General features: G+C 37.2%; 1 protein-coding gene across 1 annotated transcript in view; it reads left to right on the forward strand.

Moving 5' to 3' along the window:
• The window catches only part of CCDC7 (coiled-coil domain containing 7), a 250,176-nt gene that overhangs the window by 105,476 nt on the left and 123,873 nt on the right, over positions 1-20,827 (forward strand). Inside the window, exons 28-34 of the mRNA XM_058179731.1 lie at positions 5,013-5,138; positions 9,867-9,995; positions 10,344-10,469; positions 10,666-10,794; positions 11,321-11,446; positions 12,393-12,521; positions 20,455-20,526. Coding sequence (XP_058035714.1) covers positions 5,013-5,138; positions 9,867-9,995; positions 10,344-10,469; positions 10,666-10,794; positions 11,321-11,446; positions 12,393-12,521; positions 20,455-20,526 — 837 coding nt within the window. The remainder of the gene's footprint in view (positions 1-5,012; positions 5,139-9,866; positions 9,996-10,343; positions 10,470-10,665; positions 10,795-11,320; positions 11,447-12,392; positions 12,522-20,454; positions 20,527-20,827) is intronic.

Consider the following 20,827-nt stretch of genomic DNA (forward strand, 5'->3'; position numbering starts at 1 on the left):
TAGGTATCTAAATATACTAATAGTTTAAATTGAAACAATTGGCTTTTTTTTTGATGTTCTGATTTCTTTCTAGGATAAAAAATTGACTTAAATGATACTCTTAAGCAGGAACTTTTGGGATAAATCAGTAATTAAAACAAAACAACAACAACCCAATAAGGATTAAAAAGCACTCTTGGATGTAGGAATAAGCTATAAGATGATATCACTAAAATAGTTGAGAAGATACAAAAATATCAAGGCTTTGAATATTATATTTACACAAAGCTCATCTGAAAGGTTCATTTCTGGAAGAAGGATATAATAGTCAGTAACACTGAAAACAATATTTGTAGGTCAGGGTTGAGTTGTGGAGCCTTGGTGCTCTCTCAGCTTGGTTGTTTTGTTGCAGATATTTCATTACCCAACTAGGTAATATCATCAGTGCACTGAAGTAGTGAAATCATTCTAGAAGCCTAGAGCTGGGAGGTATTAGGGTGTTATGCAAACTGCTTCCAGTAATCTGTTGAAATCATTTTTTTCTGCAATATGTCTCCTCTGCCAAGGAGCGGGAGGAGGAAAGAGAAAAAAAGCAAGTAATTCTGTAATACTTTTTACCTGAGCTTTTCCAACAGTTGGTGTGATCACATTGCTTCAATGTGTAGAAGAGCAAACAGTTTACTCTCTTGAAATTTTGTAGATGGTGGGTGTGGGGCAGTGGCGGGATTCTGCTGGTTCTAGGCGGTTCGGCTGAACCGTTTGTTAAATTGCCGGTTCGCCCCGCTCCTTGCCCCTCCCCTCCCCATCATTACTTGTGTCTGTCGGCGGCCGCGTGGTGCTTGGATCGGATGGGCTGCGAGGCCACCGACCGAAGCAGGCCTCAACCTCAGTACTTTAATCGCTGGCTAGAGAGATGCTTGGATGGTGGCCTCGCAGCCCACCTGATCCAAGCGCCACGCGGCCGCCGACAGACACCGGTATGTAATGGTGGGGAGGGGCATCTTCATCCCAGCTTTTTTATTCAATTTCCCCCCCACAATTTAGCAGCCACTTCCATCACCCTGACAAGCAGGGAGCTGCTGCAGCTGCTACACTCCGCTAGGCTGTGAGCCTTCAGCACGGTAACTCCCCCCAACTCCTCTCTCCCCATGGCTTTTGGCGCCACCGGGCACATGAGCAGCCGCTCGCACTCCCTCCTTCCCGCCGCTGCCAATTCCCCGCCCCCTTTGCCTGTGAAGATGCGTTCGGCTTCATCTCCTTACATGGCGGACCCGGCCTTGGCGTGATGGGGATGAGCTGACTCGGTCATGACCCAGCCCGGGGAGACCCCGGCTTCGGGAAGGGAAGGGAAGGCCGGTGGTGGTGATGGGGGCGGGGGTGGGAGGAGGAGGGGGAGACGGCGCTGGCCTGAGGCGCAGCCTGCTAATTCTGCCTCAACCTGGGCGGAAAAGGGGGCGTGGGAAGCGGAGAGGAATGCAGGCCGCAGAGGGAGCGAGGGAAGGGAGGGAGGGAGGGAGGGAGGAAGGAGGGGGTGGTGGGCATAGAAGGAGCGAAGCCCCTCGCACTCCTCCACCGGCGCTTCTTCCCTTCCCCGCACCCATCCTGAACCAAGCCCTCCCTTTTCTTCTACCCTTCGTCGCCCCTCTCCTCGCCCCCTTCTTTCGAAGCCCCCCTTTCTCTATTTCTCTCCCCCTCCTACCCAGCCCCTCGTCCTCCTGCCCTCCCCCCACTTTTTCCGTTCTCCCCCCCACCCCTTCTCCTTGTCGCCAGCTCCTTAGGCAGCATCCCTTTTTGCAACGACTTCTGGCTTCAGCCACCCATCACTCTTGTCTCCATCCCCATCGTAGCCCCCCCATCTTCTCCTGCATTTCTTTCCTTCCATTCTTCCCAAACAGCTGGTGCTTCTGTTCCCTCCGGCAACATGAGTTTTCTTTCTTCTCCCTTCTTATCTTTGTTTCTTCTTAACCCCCCGAACTATTTGATTCCTTGCTCATATTTCTCTCCCGCTAACACACACACCCTTTAGCTTTCTCCAGCTTGGAGTTGTAACTGGATGCAAGTAAAGTTTTTGGGGGGTTCAGAATGTGGCGTGAACCCAGCCGATTTATTGTTAAGAAACTGAGTTAACTTAGAGGCCACGTTATAAATTCACAACAATTGTGGAAGAACTGAGATGACTCTCTGGGCAGGTGTAATTGACAATTACTGTGATGCATTTTAAATAAAAAATCGTACATAACTGCTTGATTGGGAAAACTGTCATTTTATGAGACTCCACAAACAGGATTCATATACAGGAAATTCTCAGGCAAGAAATGTTAGAATACCAGGGCAGGGCCAGCCTACCCTACCCCATTTGGAGAAAGAGTGATGGAGAGAAAGAGGGGGGCAGAAAATGATGAAGGAGAGAAAGAGGGGGGGAGAAAGATGGAGAGAAAGAGAAAGAGGGAGAAGGAGAGATTAAGGAGAGAAAGATTGAGAGAAAGAGGGGGGAGAAAGATGAAGGAGGGGAAGGGGGGAAGAAAGATGGAGAGAAAGAGGGAGGGAGAATGGATTTGTTCTGGTAATTGGTTTAACAAGCATGGCACTGAAAAAGTGACTTATGACCGTTTTTCACACTTACGAACATTGCAGCAAACTGTCATTAGGGCAAAGAAGCTATGTTTCATGACCATCTGGCCACGCCCACCCGGTCACATGAAGCATCCCAGTTGTGACATGAGTGACATGGCTATTAAAAATGCTGTAACAGGCATAAATGATGACCGGTCATAAGTGTGAGGACTGGTTAAAAGTGTGAGAACCTGTCAGAAATCACTTTTTTCAGTCCTCTGGGTAGTCCCTAGGTTCTGACACCTTTGAACAGACCTCACATTTATGACCATCTTCACATTTATGCCTGTTGCAGCATTCTTAACCGTGTCACTCATTTCACAACTGCTTCTCTTCACTACAATTACAAGATAGGGTGCAAAACGTAAAATGTGAGGACAGTCGTAAGTGCGAGGACTGGTCAAAAGTGCAAGGACAGGTCAAAAATAACTTTTCCAGCCCTCTGAGTAGTCCCTTATTACCGGTCATCATTTATGCCTGTTTGCAGCACTTTGTGCATAGAAACTACTCAGAGGGCTGAAAAAGTTACTTTTGACCTGTCCTCACACTTTTGACCGGTCCTCACACCTACGAATGTCCTCACATTTTACATTTTGCGCCCTTTCTTGTAACTGTGGTGAAGAAAAGCAATTGTGAAATGAGTGACATGGTTGCTAAAAATGCTGCAATGGGCATTAATGTGAGGATGGTCATAAGTGCAAGGATCGGTCAAAAGTGCGAGGACTGGTCAAAAATGACTCTTTTTAGCCCTCTGAGTAGTTTCTATGCCCATAGCCATGGCCACCCAGTCACATGACCAGCTAGCCACGCCCACCTGGTCACATGACCAGCCAGCCATGCCTACCTGGTCATATGACCAGCTAGCCACACCCCAAAATAAGGCACGCCCACAGAACCGGTTGTTAAAAAAATTGAATCCCACCACTGGTGTGGTGTCAAGCAAAGGAGAGATTAATGCATAAATTGATATGATGTGATATAGCTAGGTGATTACTAGGATTACTAGGATTAACTGACTACCTTATTTTCAAGGCTCCAGGTGTTTGTGACACTGGAACTATCATAAATATGAACCAGTTGCCAATAATCTGAATTTTGATCACGTGACTATGGAGATTCTGAAATAGTTATGTGAAAAACAGTCATAAACCACTTTTCTCAGTGTCATTGTCATTTGAACGGTTACTAAATGAACTGTTGTAAATCGAGGACTACTGTACCATCTCTAGAAGTAAGATGAAAAAAGGCCCTTCTTCAAGAATATCTGAAGATTATTGATAATTCCCAGCTGTAAATACTGAACAACATAGCCTGCTTGGTTGAGATCTAGACATTGAGCTATTTCTACTGCTAAAGCACTTGTAAAAGACGAATTTGACATTCACAGCACTGGATAGAAAGGACATTGGATAAAAAAAAATATTCCCCACAATGTTGAAGCTTTCCCTGCATCTTGAAAAAGCCACCTGGATTTGATTAGCCTCATGTGATATGGAGAACATTGAACCAAGTTCACATTGGTCATGGTAGATGCACAGATGACCTCTATAGGTGGTGCAAAATACCACCACTGAATTGTGATTAAGGGGCTGAAAAACGAAGTATTCAATACATAGTTAGGAATCGAGATTTCGTTGATTTTCTTGCTACAACAAATGAAGTAAAATTATATTTGCAACTTAGATATATGCTGGTGTATCCTTTTTACTGAAATATGATGTGAGTATCTCATACAATAAACAAATAAAGGAAAGATTGCTTATAGGAGTCAGTTACTTTTTTCTGGCAGAGAGATTGGAGAGAAAGTGATTTCAAGAGAGTACTGGAAGCTTTTTGTATAACATACCTATAGTTCCTAGTCCTGGACTGCAACAGCAGCGTGATTGCATTGCTTTTTATGTATACAAAACAGTAGTGAGTTTCAAAACCCGTCACTATCAGGTGCGTACAATGCTTCTGCGTATGTGTAGAAGTTTCTGCACATGCACAGAAGCATCCGGGTGGGTGGGTGGAGCCTCCTGCTGCTGCTACCAGTTCACCCGATCTGGGGCAAACCGATAGCAACCCACCACTGGTACAAAACAAGAAGCTGTCACTTAAGCATTCTAAAGGGTGAGGAATGGTTAGGATGCAAAGAAAAACTGAAGCTGTGGAACTGAGGTAGCCTTGTCTCTTTCCAGCCAGAGAGCACAGTTGTGATCATGTGATTTTCCACATAGCAACTGCTTCACTTAGTGGCAGAGTTGCCAGTGCCAATTAAAGTTTTTAATTAAGGACTACCTGTATCTTTATTACATGGTATTCAGGTAATGTATTTTTAAAAATAAATTGTTGAATGCATAACAATTCTATTTAGTTCAAAATTAATATTTTCCAACACAATGAATGCAAAATGTAGAAGAAAATATCTGTTTTCACAGATTTAAAAATAAAAGAATTAACTGAATTAAGAAATGAAGTGGCTGAGCATTTAGAGCATAATTTGCAGAATATCGAAAGGGCATGGTCTCACGCTCCAGGACTCACAATTGAAAGCAGACTTAAAGGTGAGTGTATCAGATGTACAGAAAGAGCTATTGCCATCAGATCTCTTGCTGAGAACAATGAAAAATTCACAAATATACCTTTAAAACAGGGGTGAAATGCTCCTGGTTTGGACTGGATCACCTGATGGTGATCCAGTCCAATCCAGTGATGGTGGGTGATTCAGAGAAACAGTAGCAAAAATCCCAGCCCTTGCCCCTGCTGAGCCACGCCATCATCAGAGGTTTTTTTTTTTTTTAACTTTTAAAAGCATTTTTTCTTCAGCTGACAAAATGCTTTCAAAAGTAAGAAAAAAACCTTTGATGATCGCGTGGCACAGTTGGGATTGTCAGAACACCTTAAACTCTTTTTTTTAACAACCTCTTCAGCTGAAGAGGTTGTAAAAAAAAAGCTTTTAAAAGGCTTCTCTGGCGATCCCAGCTGAGTTGCCTGATCACCAGAACCTTTAAAAACATATTTTCTACAAGATTTTTGGCCGAAGAGGTTGTTAAAACAATCCTTTTAAGAGTTTCTGGCGATCAGGCAACTTCAGCTGGGATCGTCAGAGGAGCCTTTTAAAATCTTTTTTTCCTCTGGCGATCCCAGCTGAGTTGCCTGATCATCACAGGCTTTTAAAATCATTCTTTTACAACCTCTTACAACAGCCCCCGCCCATGCCCACCCAATCGCCTGTCCCCACTTGTCTTATTGCTGCTTCTTTCAGGCTCGCTTAGCTTTGTTTTGCTTCGGCTGCTGCAATCAGTTGCATCAGCTAGCAACTGAATCTGCCTGCCTGCAATCCATCTCCAAAGTGAGCAATTCAATCTGCCATTGCTGGCCGAGGATCTCTGGGAGTTGAAATCCACAGACCTTAAAGTTACTAAGGTTGGAGACCCCTGATCTAAAAAATATAAATTAAATAAAATAATAAAATAAAATATTTGTGCAGCTTTCTGAGATTTGGTGTGTTTCTGTAGTGTTTCACTCTAACTACACAAATATACAAAATCTCATAAAGCTGTATGTGACATTTTGTGTGTGTGTGTGTGTGTGTGTGTGTGTGTGTGTGTGTGTGTGTGAATTGTGTTGTGTGTATATAAAGTGTGAAAGTTGGTTTTTGAGCTTTTTGTGGCTGTGTGAGGTTCCTGCTAGTTGCAGGGGCCATTTTGGGTGAGATGCAGCTGCTTTTACATTGTGTGTGAGTCAGTTGTATTGTGTTGTGTTGTGTGTTTGTAAAGTGTGAAAGTTGGTTTTTGGTACCTCTTACTGTTTTGTATACTTTATTATTTTTATTATTTATTGTTATTGGCCATGCCCACCCAGTCATCTGACCCCCCAAGCCACGCTCACCAATTAAGCCATGGCCACAGAACTGGTAAGGAAAATTTTTAGATTTCACCCATGCTTTAAAACTGTATAATCAAAAAGTCATATATTCAGGGAAATAAATATATGCAACTAATTTACCATTTTCTTATTAAGAAAGCCCAATCTTTGGAGTTATGAAATTGAAATTGTCATACCACTCAACTATACAACAGAAGTTTATGCCATCTTTGGAATGATGATACTTTGGATATTTTGGAATAGCAACTTCTGCACATTTAACCAAAGCAATTGCCCTCTTCTCTTGAAAATATTTTTTTTTACATTTTGAATGTGCTATATGAACAGATCCTAAGATTATTATAATTAGTTATTGTTCTGATTTAGAATGTACTTATTCTACTTCAGTTATCACAGTTTGCTCTTAGTGCATTTCAGTGCCACCTCACTTTTCTTGGTATTATTAAACCAAAACCCTTCATATAATTGAATTAGTGTTAAGGGAATACTAATTTTTTTTTTATTGGCCAAGTGTGATTGGACACACAAGGAATTTGTCTTGGTGCATATGCTCGCAGTGTACATAAAAGAAAAGATAGGTTCATCAAGGTACAATACTTAATGATAGTCATAGGGTACAAATTTAACACTTAATGATACAACACTTAATGATAGTCATGGGTTACAAATAAGCAATCAGGAAACAATATCAATATAAATTGTAAGGATACAAGTAACAAAGTTACAGTCATAAGTAATTTTGGAGATGGGTGATGGGAATGATGAGAAGATTAATAATAGTGCAGATTTAGTCAATAGTTTTGACAGTGCTGAGGGAATTATTTGTTTAGCAGAGTGATGGCATTCGGGAAAAAAACTGTTCTTGCGTCTAGTTGTTCTGGTGTACAGTCCTCTATAGCAGTGGTAGTCAGCCTGGTCCCTTCCATCCACTAGTGGGCATTCCAGCTTTCATGGTGGGTGGTAGGAGTTTTCTCCTATACTGAAGCACTTTCTTTTTTTTTTAATTTAATTGACTTTTTAAAAAATTTTCATAGCATTATTTAAAAACATTTTCATTAGTTTTCATAAAATTCCCTGTGACAATTTAAATTTCTGAAAATATACTATTTGTATCGTCCGTGCATAAATTTAGTCCATGTTATGTAAGTGAAACTAAATGGCACTATAGTGCGACCGCAAACAGAAGAGCCTCATTCCAGAATAGCTCGCGCATCTCCCCCCATACCACCCAGCTGTAACAGGCAAGCAGAGCTGGTAGTCGGCGCCCCCCCAACCCCAATCCACGATGTGCAAGAGGCATGCGCAGACGACAATATACAGCACATTACTGTGGAACCGTTGGGCGGTTAGAAAAATGTACTACTAACAGAGATACAAAAGTGGGCGGTAAGTATAAAAAGGTTGATTACCCCTGCTCTATAGCCAGGATGTGAGGGGTCTGTAAATATTTTCACAATCCTCTTTTTGACTCGTGCAGTATACAGGTCCTCAATGGAAGGCAGCTTGGTAGCAATTGTTTTTTCTGCATTTCTAATTATCCTCTGAAGTCTGTGTCTGTCTTGTTGGGTGCAGAACCAAATCAGACAGTTATAGAGGTGCAGATGACAGACTCAATAATTCTTCTGTAGAACTATATCAGCAGCTCCTTGGGCAGTTTGAGCTTTCTGAGTTGGTGCAGAAAAAACATTCTTTGTTGTTCTTTAGTTGATTTAAATGTCAAATTAAATCAACTAGATTTTAAGACCCTGCATACTTTTGGGTTGCTTTGATGCTCAATTCTATTTCTTGGAATTATATTTTACGATCTTAAATCTTTGGATAGATACAATTATTTTTTTGTTAAAAACCTGGTCTTTAAAAAATATAGTTATATTATTTTATTTACCTAACTGGAAATAATTTTGCTGTAGTGACATTTTTATTTTACTATTTGATTGCCATCTTTGAAAACAACAACCATAACTATCAAGTCAAATAAATATTGGCATTCTAGTGAACCATTTTTAAATTTCCATACAGTCTGTAAACTACAAGTAATATTTACAATTTAAAAAGGGATTCATTGTAACAAAAATATTTTTTCATAAAAAATATGGTGGTATTAGATATCTTACTTTTCCACCATACAAATGCAGAGATTGAACAACCATTTGTCTGAAATGATATAAGGTTTCCTGCTTGAGCAGGGGTTGGACAATAAGACATCCACAGTCCCATCCAACTATGTTATTCTGTTATCTTTTGGGATAGTCCCTCAATAAAAAAATATAAGCAGGGCTGTTTACTTTGATAGATGAACTTTACTTTGGTAGATGATCATTCTGATACTTTAGGCAATCTCTGCTTACTGATAGATCAGGTTATAAGCTAATCTTCCTCTAAGAGCAAGGTTCAATTACTATTTTTTTAACTATACAATAAATCAATCATTCATTCATTCAATCAATCAATCCTTAACTGTTGAATGCGATGGCTCAGCAGTTAAAGACACTGAGCTAGTCAAACTGGCAGCCTGGGTTTGAGACCCAAGCACCATGCAATGGAGTGAGCTCTCGTTCCTGCCCTAGCTTCTGCTCCCCTAGCACTTTGAAAGCATGCAAATGTGAGTAGATTAATAGATACCATTTTGGTGGGAAGGTAACACCTTTAGCTTATAAGCATGCTAGCCACGTGATCATAGAAAATGAGTTTTTGATAATACTAGCTCCCTTGCAGTGGAGAAATCCAAATTTTTTTACTACTGATTCTGTGGGCGTGGCTTGGTGGTCATGGCAGGGGATGGCTACTGCAAAATCTCCATTCTCACCCTACTCCAGGGGAAGGATACTGCAAAATCTCCATTCTCACCTCAGTCTAAGAGAAGGATACGGCAAAATCCCCATTCCTGGAGGAAGGATATTGCAAAATCTCCATTCCCACACTCTGGGGCCAGCCATAGATAGTATTTGCCAGTCCTCCAAACTACTCAAAATTTCATACTGGTTCTCCAGAACCTGCCAGAACCTGATGGATTTCACCCCTGCTCCCTTGGCTAAAAAATAGAAATGAGCACCATGCCCTAGAGTCAGACTGGACAGGAAAACATTTATCTTTTTCCTTTGTTTTCCTTTGCCCTATATTATTTCTTTTTTAACTTTTCATTTCAATCTTGCCTAGTTCCAACAAAATATTTTAATTTACATTTCAGCTTCAGTTCAATGAGAAGAAAGCTGGAAAAAAACTTGTGTGAACAGTTTTGCAAAATATAAATCTGAGAAGTAAAAAATTTCTTTCCTGCTTGTTTGGAGGGAAAGAAGGGGTAGGGTGAAACAATTACAGTAAGTCTGAAGGTCATTGCAGTCAGGTCATAATCTTAAAATAAATGTCCTAGTACTTCTTATTAAGGCCAGTTCTGCTATTTGCAGAAGAGGAATTAGAAGAATTGCATGAACTATCCGAACTGAAGCAACAGTTACTGGAATCACTGGAATCTAATCAGAAAGCGCTACAAGAAATTCAAGAACTTGCAGCTGCCCAGACTTGCAGTGACAATGGTATGTGTGCTGTGGTTTTTTAAATATTTAAATACATATATATATATATATATGGCATTCTTAGCACACCAGTATTAAAATCCTGTAATAAAGTGAGTTACATTCCTGAGAATATAGGCAGAAACCCTATCCTGCCAAAACCATTTAATAATGTTAGTATCCCTTCTGTAGTATAGGAAATGCTTTCTTTAATCTTTTGAATGGGGGAGATGTGAATTTATTCCAGTTGGAAGTGACATCAGAAATTCTAGAAACATGCTAAAACGGAGACAATATTAAAAATGATTATGTGCAACATATTGTAACTATTTTTATGTTAAGTAATATTTTATTATGGATTTTTTATAGAGCATAGGTTACAGGAATTAAGTGAGCAAAGAAGCCATTTGACCATAGAACTGGAAGCAACATTAGATGGCATACAAGATATATGTCATCGACCTGCAGAAAGAACTACATTTATACAACCTTCTGGTAAGTAAAGAAGCAAATAGTCAAGCCATTTTTGCACCCTAAGTGCCTTAGATACTCAAATTAAGCATGTTCATCTTAAAATGGACTTCTTATGTTCATATAAACATAGTCAAGGAGTTTTCTTTCTTTTTGTAAGCAGTTTAAGTGAGAAATAAAATAATATTCAAAATTATATTAATAAAATTTCTCTTTTCAGAAAAAGAATTGTATGATTTACACAAACTATCTGAAAAGAAGGGACAGTTACTTGACACATTGGAGTCTAACTGGAGAGAGCTAGAAGAAGTTCAGGAACTTGCAGCTATTCAACCCAGCAATATCACTGGTATTTGAGCTATGGAATCATATATTTAATCAAAGATGGGTTTAATGCTTTATCAGGAAACGTTTTCAACTGCAAAATAGTGATTATATTGTCATTAGAGAAATTGGAGTTTGGATCAGGGAATTTTTCATCAGAATTCAAATCTGAATTTTGCAGCTTTATTTCTAACGTATGTATTATTTTAAGGTAAGGGGAGAGATGCATAGGAACATATCAATTCTACTGGCATTCTCAGCATAAAAGCATTATGATCCCATAATCAGGTTGGATTATAATCCTGAGATTATGGGCAGAAGCAATATCCTTCCAAAACCTTTTAAAATTTTAATATTCATTTTGAGATGTATGAAATATTGCACCATTTAATCATTTGTGAGTGGATGGAGGTTTTGGGGAGAAAGGATTCATTCCACTTGGGAAGTGATACCAGAAATATTAGATACAAACTAATTACTATGTTTTTGAAATCTAGATAATAATGATCTTAATTGTTTTTATACATATTCATAATTACTGATTTTTTTAGCACATAAGCTGCAGGAGTTAACTGAGCAAAGAAAACAGGTGACCACAGAACTTGAAGCAACTCTAGATGGTATTCAAAATATATGTCGTCAGACTACAGAAATCAGTACATTTATACCACCTTCTGGTAAATAAAATATATTACTAAGAATTTTAGAAAAAGTAGCAATGATTACATATATTGTTTTCATATTTTAAATCTAGTAATCAATGGAATCAGTGAACTATAAGAGTGAGGACAGTTGGAGTTCTTTCCATTCCATCTTTCTATTTAAATACATTTGACAATTCCAGGATACATACATCATTATTTTTTAAATTATTAAATTTTTTTTAAAAATTCACTGTCATTTATATTTATGAGTATTTTAAGCAGAACTTGTGTCAGTGCTGGACCTTATGGAACCTCTTTTTGGTTTTTAGCATATTAAGCTATTTAATCTGACAAATCCTTTCTTTCATAACGGTCATTCTTTTTGATACCATTTGGCTCTGGTGAAATGCTGTGCAAATAATTATAAATAATTTAGATATGTTTTTATTCATATTTTGAATTCAAAACTCACCTTAAAATATTTGAATTTTCTGTGCTTCTTTAGGAAACATAAATGTTCAGCTTTCTTTATGGATCAACTTATTTGCATTATCCAATATAAAAAAATTCCATCTCTGCCCATTTTTACATTTTCATTTTCTGATTCTGAAATAAATGTGCTTCTATTGATTGGTGTTCCATTCCATAGTCTCCAATAATCAAAAAGAAAATGTTCTGCATATAAGACTTCTGGTGATATGTGAAAAAATACTTATGATATCAATTTGTCTTCTGAAATATTCAGATTAAGTATCTGTACCCTAGATGTCTCTTAGATATTCACTTTTGGCACTATCAAAGATTGTTTATATATATATATATATATAATATATCTGTGTGTGTGTGTGTGTGTGTGTGTGTGTGTGTGTGTGTGTGTTTGTGTGTGTGTGTGTGTGTGTGTGTGTATGTGTGGTCAAAGCAAAAGTAAGCATCTTAAAAATATTACTGAAGGGGTTGTTTATAAAGTTTCTAATTTCAGAAAAGGAGGTACATGAGTTGTATGAACTGTCTGAGAAGAAGCAGCAGTTACTGGAAGCACTAGAATCTAATCAGAAAGAGCTACATGAAATTCACGGGCTTGAGGCCACCCAACTAGGTAGCATCAATGGTATGTTCGTTGTGGTCATATGAAGCTAGAATTAAAAAGTAATGCTTCCAATTTTAGAAGACACCACTGGATGGCAGTATTAGATATTTTGATGTATTCTTTAGTGTCTGCTCTTTCTGTTGCTGAGAATGGCTGCCAGAAAGAGTTTTTATTTATTTATTTATTTATTTATTTATTTATTTATTTATTTATTTATTTATTTATTTATTTATTCACACAGTATATATAAGCATAAGCATGAAATAATTATACAATATATAAACATATATATGAGTATGTAATAACTATATTAATTGGATATAACAAAAGGAAACAATAGGACAGGAACAGTAGGCACGTTTGTGCTCTTATGCACGCCCCTTACGGACCTCTTAGGAATGGGGTGAGGTCAATGGTAGATAGTTTTTGGTTGAAGCTTTGGGGATTTTGGAAAGAGACCACAGAGTCAGGTAGTGTATTCCAAGCATTAACAATTCTGTTACTGAAGTCATATTTTCTGCAATCACGATTGGAGCGGTTAACATTAAGCTTAAATCTATTGTGTGCTTGTGTATTGTTGCAATTGAAGCTGAAGTAGTCTTTGACAGGAAGGACATTGTAATAGATGATTCTATGAGTTAAACTCAGGTCATGTCGAAGGAGGCGAAGTTCTAAATTTTCTAAACCCAGGATTTCAAGTCTGGTGGCATAAGGTATTTTGTTGTATTTGGAGGAGTGGAATACTCTTCTTGTAAAATATTTCTGGACACGTTCAATTGTATTGATGTCAGAAATGTGGGATGGGTTCCAAACAGTCGAGCTATATTCAAGAATTGGTCTAGCAAATGTTTTATATGCTCTGGTTAGTAGTGTAGTGTTTTTGGAGAAGAAGCTACACAAGATTAGGTTTACAACTTTTAAGGCCTTTTTTGCTATGTAGTTACAGTGGGCTTTGGGACTCAGATCATTTGATATGAAAACTCCAAGATCTTTAACAGGGTGGGGGTCATCAGTAAGGTAATGTCCATCAAGCTTCTGCTTAGTGTTTAGGTTCTTTTTTCCAATATGTAAGACTGAGCATTTGCTGGTTGAGATTTGGAGTTGCCAAGTTTTAGACCATTCAGATAAAAAGTCAAGGTCCTTTTGGAGGATAGTTGTATTGTTGATGTGTTAAATAGTTTGATATAGTCAGCAAAGATAACACAATTACTTGTAATATGGTCACAGAGATCATTAATGTATAATATGAAGAGTGTTGGTCCAAGAATGCTGCCTTGGGGAACGCCACTTTTAACAGGAACAGGATTTGTTAGAGCATTGCCCATTTTGACCACTTGTTTTCTGTTTGATAGAAAAGCATTTGTGGAGGGGTTCTGAGATGCCGTAGGATTTTAGTTTTAGGAGAAGTTTATCGTGTACTACTGAGTCAAAAGCTTTACAGAATCTATGTAGATTGCATTTATTGCTTTGCCCTGATCAAGATTTGTAGTCCATATGTTTTTGCAGTGAAGAAGTTGTAAATTACATGATAATTTTTTTCTGAAACCCAATTGTTTATTAGAGAGTAGGTTGTTTGTTTCTAGATGGAGGGTAATGGATTGGCTGATGATAGATTCCATTACTTTGCAGGTGACACAGCAAAGAGAGATAGGTCTGTAATTTTCCTTTTTTTTTTTAATTGAAAAAGTTTTACAACAACAATTAAATTTCCCCCCCTCCCCCCCTTCCCCCCTCCCTCCAAAACCCCCCTCCCCCCCAGATTTCCCGGAGCAAACACAAGGTATAGTTCATTAAACAAACAGTCATACATTAAATTTTTAAAATCTAACACAATTATAATCCTTCTCTCTCACATAACCTGACTTCTTCCATTAAAATCAAAAACAACATCCTTCATTCAAAGGCAATCCGAAATTTCTTAATCTGATATCTATTTTGAATATAGTCAATCCAGTTCTTCCATTCATTTAAATATTTTTCTTGAGTACTGTCTTTCAAGAAGGCTGAGATTTTAGCCATCTCAGCCAAATTGGAAACTTTCAATATCCATTCTTCTATTGTGGGTAATTCTTTTTTCTTCCAATATTGTTCAATCAACGGTCTTGCTGCTGTTATTAAGTTCAAAATCAACTTAGTCTCAATCACTGTACAGTCCGTTGTTATTCCCAAAAGAAAAAATTGCGGTAGGAACTTTATCTTCTTCTTCAGAACATTCTGCATAATCCACCAGATTCTTATCCAGAAAGACTTAATTTTCTTACAAGTCCACCATACATGAAAATATGTAGCATCATCACAATTACATCTCTAACATTTCGCTTGCATATCTGGATACATACATGATAATTCCTTAGGATCTAAATGCCATCTATAAAACATCTTATAAAAATTTTCCCTTAAATTCTGCGCTTGCGTAAATTTAACATTTCTAACCCAAATTTTTTCCCATGTTTCCAACATTATTGGTTCTTGAATATTCTATGCCCATTTTATCATACAATCCTTTATTAAATCTCTTTCAGAATCTATTTCTATCAACACAGTATACAATCTCTTTATATGCCCCGGGTTTGATTTCTAATTTGTTTAACCAAATTTTCTTCATTTTGAATAATACCAATTTTCTGATCTTCTTTCCATCTAGCCTTTAACTGTCCATATTGAAACCAAGTATAATTCCTCCCTTCTTCTTTTAATGTATCCAAAGATTTTAGTTGTAAATTTCCCCTCTCATTGTATAAAAGATCTTTATAAGTAATCATTTCTTGTTCCTGTTCTATATTTATATTCTCTACTGCGTGCCGAGTACTTGCCCATATAGGAATTTTATAATTTAACTTATAATAATATTTTTTCCAAACACGCAGAAGAGAAATTCTCAACACATGATTCTTAAAAGCTTTATCTACTTTCTTATCATACAATAAATATGCATGCCAACCATATAATAAATCATAACCTTCTATATTCAAAATCCTTTCCTCCGTCAAATTAAACCAATCATTTATTACCGAAAGAACAACTGCTTCGTAATACAGTTTTAAATTAGGCATTTTTAGTCCTCCTCTTTCCCGTGTATCTTGCATTATTTTCATTTTGACTCTCACTTTTTTCCCTTCCCATATAAATTTATTAATTTCAATCTGCCATTCTTCCAAATTTTTATCTTTCTTAATTATTGGTATCATCTGAAACAAGAAAAAGAATTTAGGCAAAACATTCATTTTTATAGCTGCTATTCTCCCAACAAAGATAATTGTAATTTTTTCCAAGTATTCATTTCCTTCTGAATTTTTTTCCATAACACATCATAATTATTCTTATACAATTTTACATTTGATGAAGTAAGAAAGAATCCTAAATATTTAACCTTTTTTACAATTTCAAATCCTGTTATTTCCTCTAGTTTTTCTTTCTGGTTCTTAATCATATTTTTGGTTAACACTTTTGTTTTATTTTGATTCACTTTAAACCCTGAGACCCTTCCATATTGATTAATTACTTCCAACAAATATACACTCAAATTTATAGGCTGAGTCAACATAACAACCAAATCATCTGCAAATGCTCTGACTTTGTATTCATGTCTTCTAATTCTAATACCCTCTATCTCCCTTAACTCTCTTATCTTATCCAATAAAGGTTCCAAAGACAAAATAAACAATAAAGGTGATAAAGGACACCCCCGCCTTGTTCCTTTCGCAATTTTAAAACTATCTGTCAAACTACCATTAATTATTATCTGAGCTGTTTGCTCTCCATAAATTGCCCTAAGTATTCGTATAAAACCATTTCCAAATTGCATTTTGTCTGTTAATTTAAATAAAAATTCCCAATGCAAACAATCAAAAGCTTTCTCTGCATCCAAGAATATAAACGCTGCCGGAATCTGATTTTTCTTTTCCAAAAATTCCAATAAATTCACTATCTGCCTAACGTTATTCCTCATTTGTCTCCCTTTTATAAAACCAGACTGGTCAGTGTGAATCCTTTGTTGTACAATTTCCATTAACCTATTTGCCATTATTTTCGCAAAAATCTTATAATCATTATTCAAGAGTGAAATCGGTCTATAATTCCCAGGCTTAGTACAATCCTGATCCTCTTTTGGTATCAATGAAATAAAAGTAGTCCTCCATGATGGTGGCACTCCTCCTCCCATCAGTATCTGATTAAATAACTCCATAACTGCACTGGCTACCTGTGGCCTTTCGAATGCACTTTAAGGTTTTGGTTACGACCTTTAAAGCGCTCCATGGCTTAGGGCCTGGGTACTTATGGGACCGCCTGCTGTTACCACATGCCTCCCACCGACCCGTATGCTCTCATAGAGAGGGACTTCTCAGGGTGCCTTCCGCCAAACAATGTCGGCTGGCGGCCCCCAGGGGAAGGGCCTTCTCTGTGGGGGCTCCCACACTCTGGAACGAGCTTCCCCCGGGTTTACGCCAAATACCTGACCTTCGGACATTCCGTCGCGAACTGAAGACACATCTTTTCATTCGCGCGGGGCTGGCTTGAATTGAATTTTATCAATTTTAAATTTCTCTATTAATTAATTTTAAATGGGGTTTTAGTTTTTTATATATTTTAACTTTTTAGGCTAGTTTTAAAATAAGTTTTTAATTTGCATTTTAAATTGTACATTGTATTACCTGTTTTACTTTTGCCTGTACACCGCCCTGAGTCCTTCGGGAGAAGGGCGGTATAAAAATCTAATAAATAAATAAATAAATAAATAAGTGGACCAACTATCTCATCCTGTAACTTTTTATAATATATTGCTGTAAGTCCATCTGTGCCCGGGGATTTCCCTATTTTTAATTGCTTTATTACCCAAATAATTTCCTCAGAAGTTATAGGCCGATTCAACTCTTCCCTTTGTTCATTAGTTAAACCTTTAACCTTATATTCTTTCAAATATTTATCAATATCCATATTCAATATTGTATCTCTGGCATATAAATTTGTATAATATTCCAAGAAAGCTTTTTTAATTTTATCCTGTTGAAATTGCACTTTACCCTTGTATTCAATTCTTTCAATAGTACGTGCTTTCTTTCTTTTCCTTAACATATAAGCCAACCACCTCCCTGATTTATTGGCATTACAAAAAGTATTATGTTTAGCATATTGTATATTGGTTGCCACCTGATCTGCCATTAACATATTAAATTGACTCTGTAATATCTTTATCGCCTCAGTAGTTTTTAAATCATGTGGATTATATACCAATAATTGTTGTTTCCTCTGAATTTCCTCTTCTAAATCCCTACGCTGTTTTTGTAATTTTCTCCTCTGTCTACTATTAATATATATCAAATTTCCTCTCATAAAGGCCTTGCTAGCGTCCATTTCTATCGAAGTTCCCTTACCCAAATTATAATCAAAAAAATTTTCATTTGTTTTTTACATTGATTTACATTATCCTCATATCTAAACAAATTTTCATTTATTCTCCATGATCTTCTTCCACCTTCATATTGCAACTCCATCCATACCGGACTATGATCAGTTAAACACCTTGGAAATATCTTTGTTTTCCTAACCCTAGAAAGCAAGTCATTGGTAATTAATATAAAATCAATACGTGAAAAAGATTGATGCCTATCCAAAAAATAAGTATAATCTCTATCATCAAAATTCTGCCTTCTCCATATATCTTTCAACTCAAAATCTTGCATCAAATCAAAAAAAGATTTAGGCAGTTTTGCATGCATAGGAATTTTCTTAGAAAGAGTTCTTTTATCTTTTCTAATATCCATTACACCATTCCAATCCCCTAATATAATAAATGTTTTATAGTCCCAAAGAGTCAATTTTTCATGTAACAGTTTATAAAATTTTTCTTGTTGTTGATTAGGTGCATATATGCCAATCACAAGTGTCTTTTTTCCTTCTAAAATCAATTCAATAGCAATATATCTTCCTTGAATGTCCGTTTCAATTAATTTAGCTGATATATTTTTCTTCAAATATATAACTATACCATTTTTCTTATTCGGAGCAGAAGAAACAAAATGTTTACCTAATTTCGAATTAATCAAATATTTCTGATCTGATAATTTTATATGTGTCTCTTGCAAACATATCACATCATTTTTAAATTGTTTCAAATAATGGAATATTTTTCTTTTTTTCTGTGCTGAATTTAAACCATTAACATTCCATGTCAAAAATTTATTTGCCATCACTGGCCTCTTGAAGCTTCTGAGCAATTAGCTGAAGACTCTCACTCTTCGGCTTGACTCCTCCCACAGCTTCAGTAGTAGAATCCCGTTCCTGTCTTTGAAGTCGTTCCTCTATCTCCTTACGCCTAATAGCTCCCCTTGTCACTTTGTTCTTGAGGTTTTTCTTGAGGTACTGACATCACAGGTGCAGTTTCAGCTTCCCCACTCTGTTTCTCTTGAAGACTTTTATCCACTGTTTCTACATCCACTTTCAATACATTAAAAAGAAAATCTTTTGCTTTCAACTCAGTATCAATTCGATATCTCCTGCCTTGAAAAAATACTGTTAAGCCAATTGGAACCTCCCATCTATATTGAATCTGATGCTTCTTAAGCTCTTGTGTAAAAAACCTAAAATCCCTTCTATCCTTTAACATTTTAGCAGGGATTTCTTTCAAAACCAACACCTCCTGTTCTGCTATTTGCAATTTCTTTTGGTATGTAGCTTGCAAAATTTGATTTCTTATTGTAGAAGTCAAAAAATAAGTTACAATGTCTCTTGGGAGCTTTTTCTGCCTCGCTACCCAAGAATTAACCCTATATGCCTTATCAATTTGAAAATCAACTTCTCGAGGGTCCATTCCTAACATTTCAGCTAAGGCTTCTGATATAACTTTTTTAAGATCTTCTTCCTTTCAGTCTTGAAGACCCCTAATTCTCAAAGCCTTCTCCAACGCTCTATATTGCAATACCACCATATGGTCCTCATTTTTATCCACTTTATTTTGGAGCTCTCCAACTTTATTATCCAAATACTGATTTGCTTGACTAATTACTTCCACTTTATCCTCCATTACTTCCAAATTTTTTGCCAAACCTTGAAAAACCATCAATAAATCTTCTCTAATTTTTTTATTAGTCTCTTTAATTTCTTCCCTAAGTTGATCCTTCACACCATGAATATTATTCATAATTTCTTTAAATCGCTCTTCAGAAACTCTGTTCTGTTCCTTTAACATATCTTCTAAGTTAGTTTCAAACCCCCTTCTCGTCATGGGAGCTTTTGGTGGCTTAGAAGCCATTTTATTTTAAGTAAAGTCTCTAATTAGAATTGTAAAATCTCAACGTCTCAAAAAGTCTCAAATTAAAGTTGTAAAATAAAAACTTTCACCTTGCCTCCTATGGAGAGCTTCTATTCAGCCAAAATCCACAAAAACGAACTTCCTTTCTCTCACAATCAGCCTCCAATCCACTTCCTCTCAGACGCCATTTCTTCCTTCACTAAGTTAAAGTGAGAAAAAGTTTTCCCCTTTTTAAAAAAGAAGTAGAAGTCAGCTCTCTTCTTGCTTCCCCAGTAATCGATCACTTGTATTTGTCCCGTCTGCTTTTAGTTATTCAAAACGGAATCAATGGAGCAGAGGTGGGCGTCTTCCTCTTGTCCTGCCTAATTAGCAGGATCGAGCCGAGTCTGGAGTAGGGCTGGATTAAGCAGGCACCCCTCCGAGACTCTGCATAAATGGTTTTAAAATTTCGGCCACATTATAATATTTCTTTTTAACTTCTTTTTAATGTTTATATATTGAATTTTTACTTGGCTGTACACCGCCCTGAGTCCTCCGGGAGAAGGGCGGTATAAAAATCGAAATAAATAAAATAAATAAAATAAATAAATAAGAAAGCAGAGCCCCTGGGGCAATCTTCTGCTATCCAGCCGCTCTTTGCTATTCTCTTTCACCCAGAGAAAAGCTTTGAAGCTGGCTAACAGCTGTTCTCCACTGTTTCACCAGCTTTTACAGAATCTCAGTTCGGGACACCATTCCAGACGTCCTCCGGGGAGGACGGGAACCACCGGAAGCCAGGTCTGTAATTTTCAACTAGGCTGGGGTCTCCTTTTTTGAAGACAGGGATGACCATGGCAAGTGACCAAAGTTTTGGAAGGGAACTGGTCATGAAAGCTTTTTCAAAAATTATGCTTAGGGGTTCTGCTATATTAGTGGAAATCTTTTTTAAGAAGTGTGCACATAGTCCATCTGGTCCAATAGATACGGATGGTTTCAGTTTGCGAAGAGCTTTTTCAACATTATCTTCTGTGAAATCTATGTGCGTTGGGTCATTGCACTCATTGTTGGTACGATTGGAGAATGTCAGGTATAAGTCATT

Source organism: Ahaetulla prasina, chromosome 4, assembly GCF_028640845.1.
Source record: "Ahaetulla prasina isolate Xishuangbanna chromosome 4, ASM2864084v1, whole genome shotgun sequence".
Classification (NCBI taxonomy): Eukaryota; Metazoa; Chordata; class Lepidosauria; order Squamata; family Colubridae; genus Ahaetulla; species Ahaetulla prasina.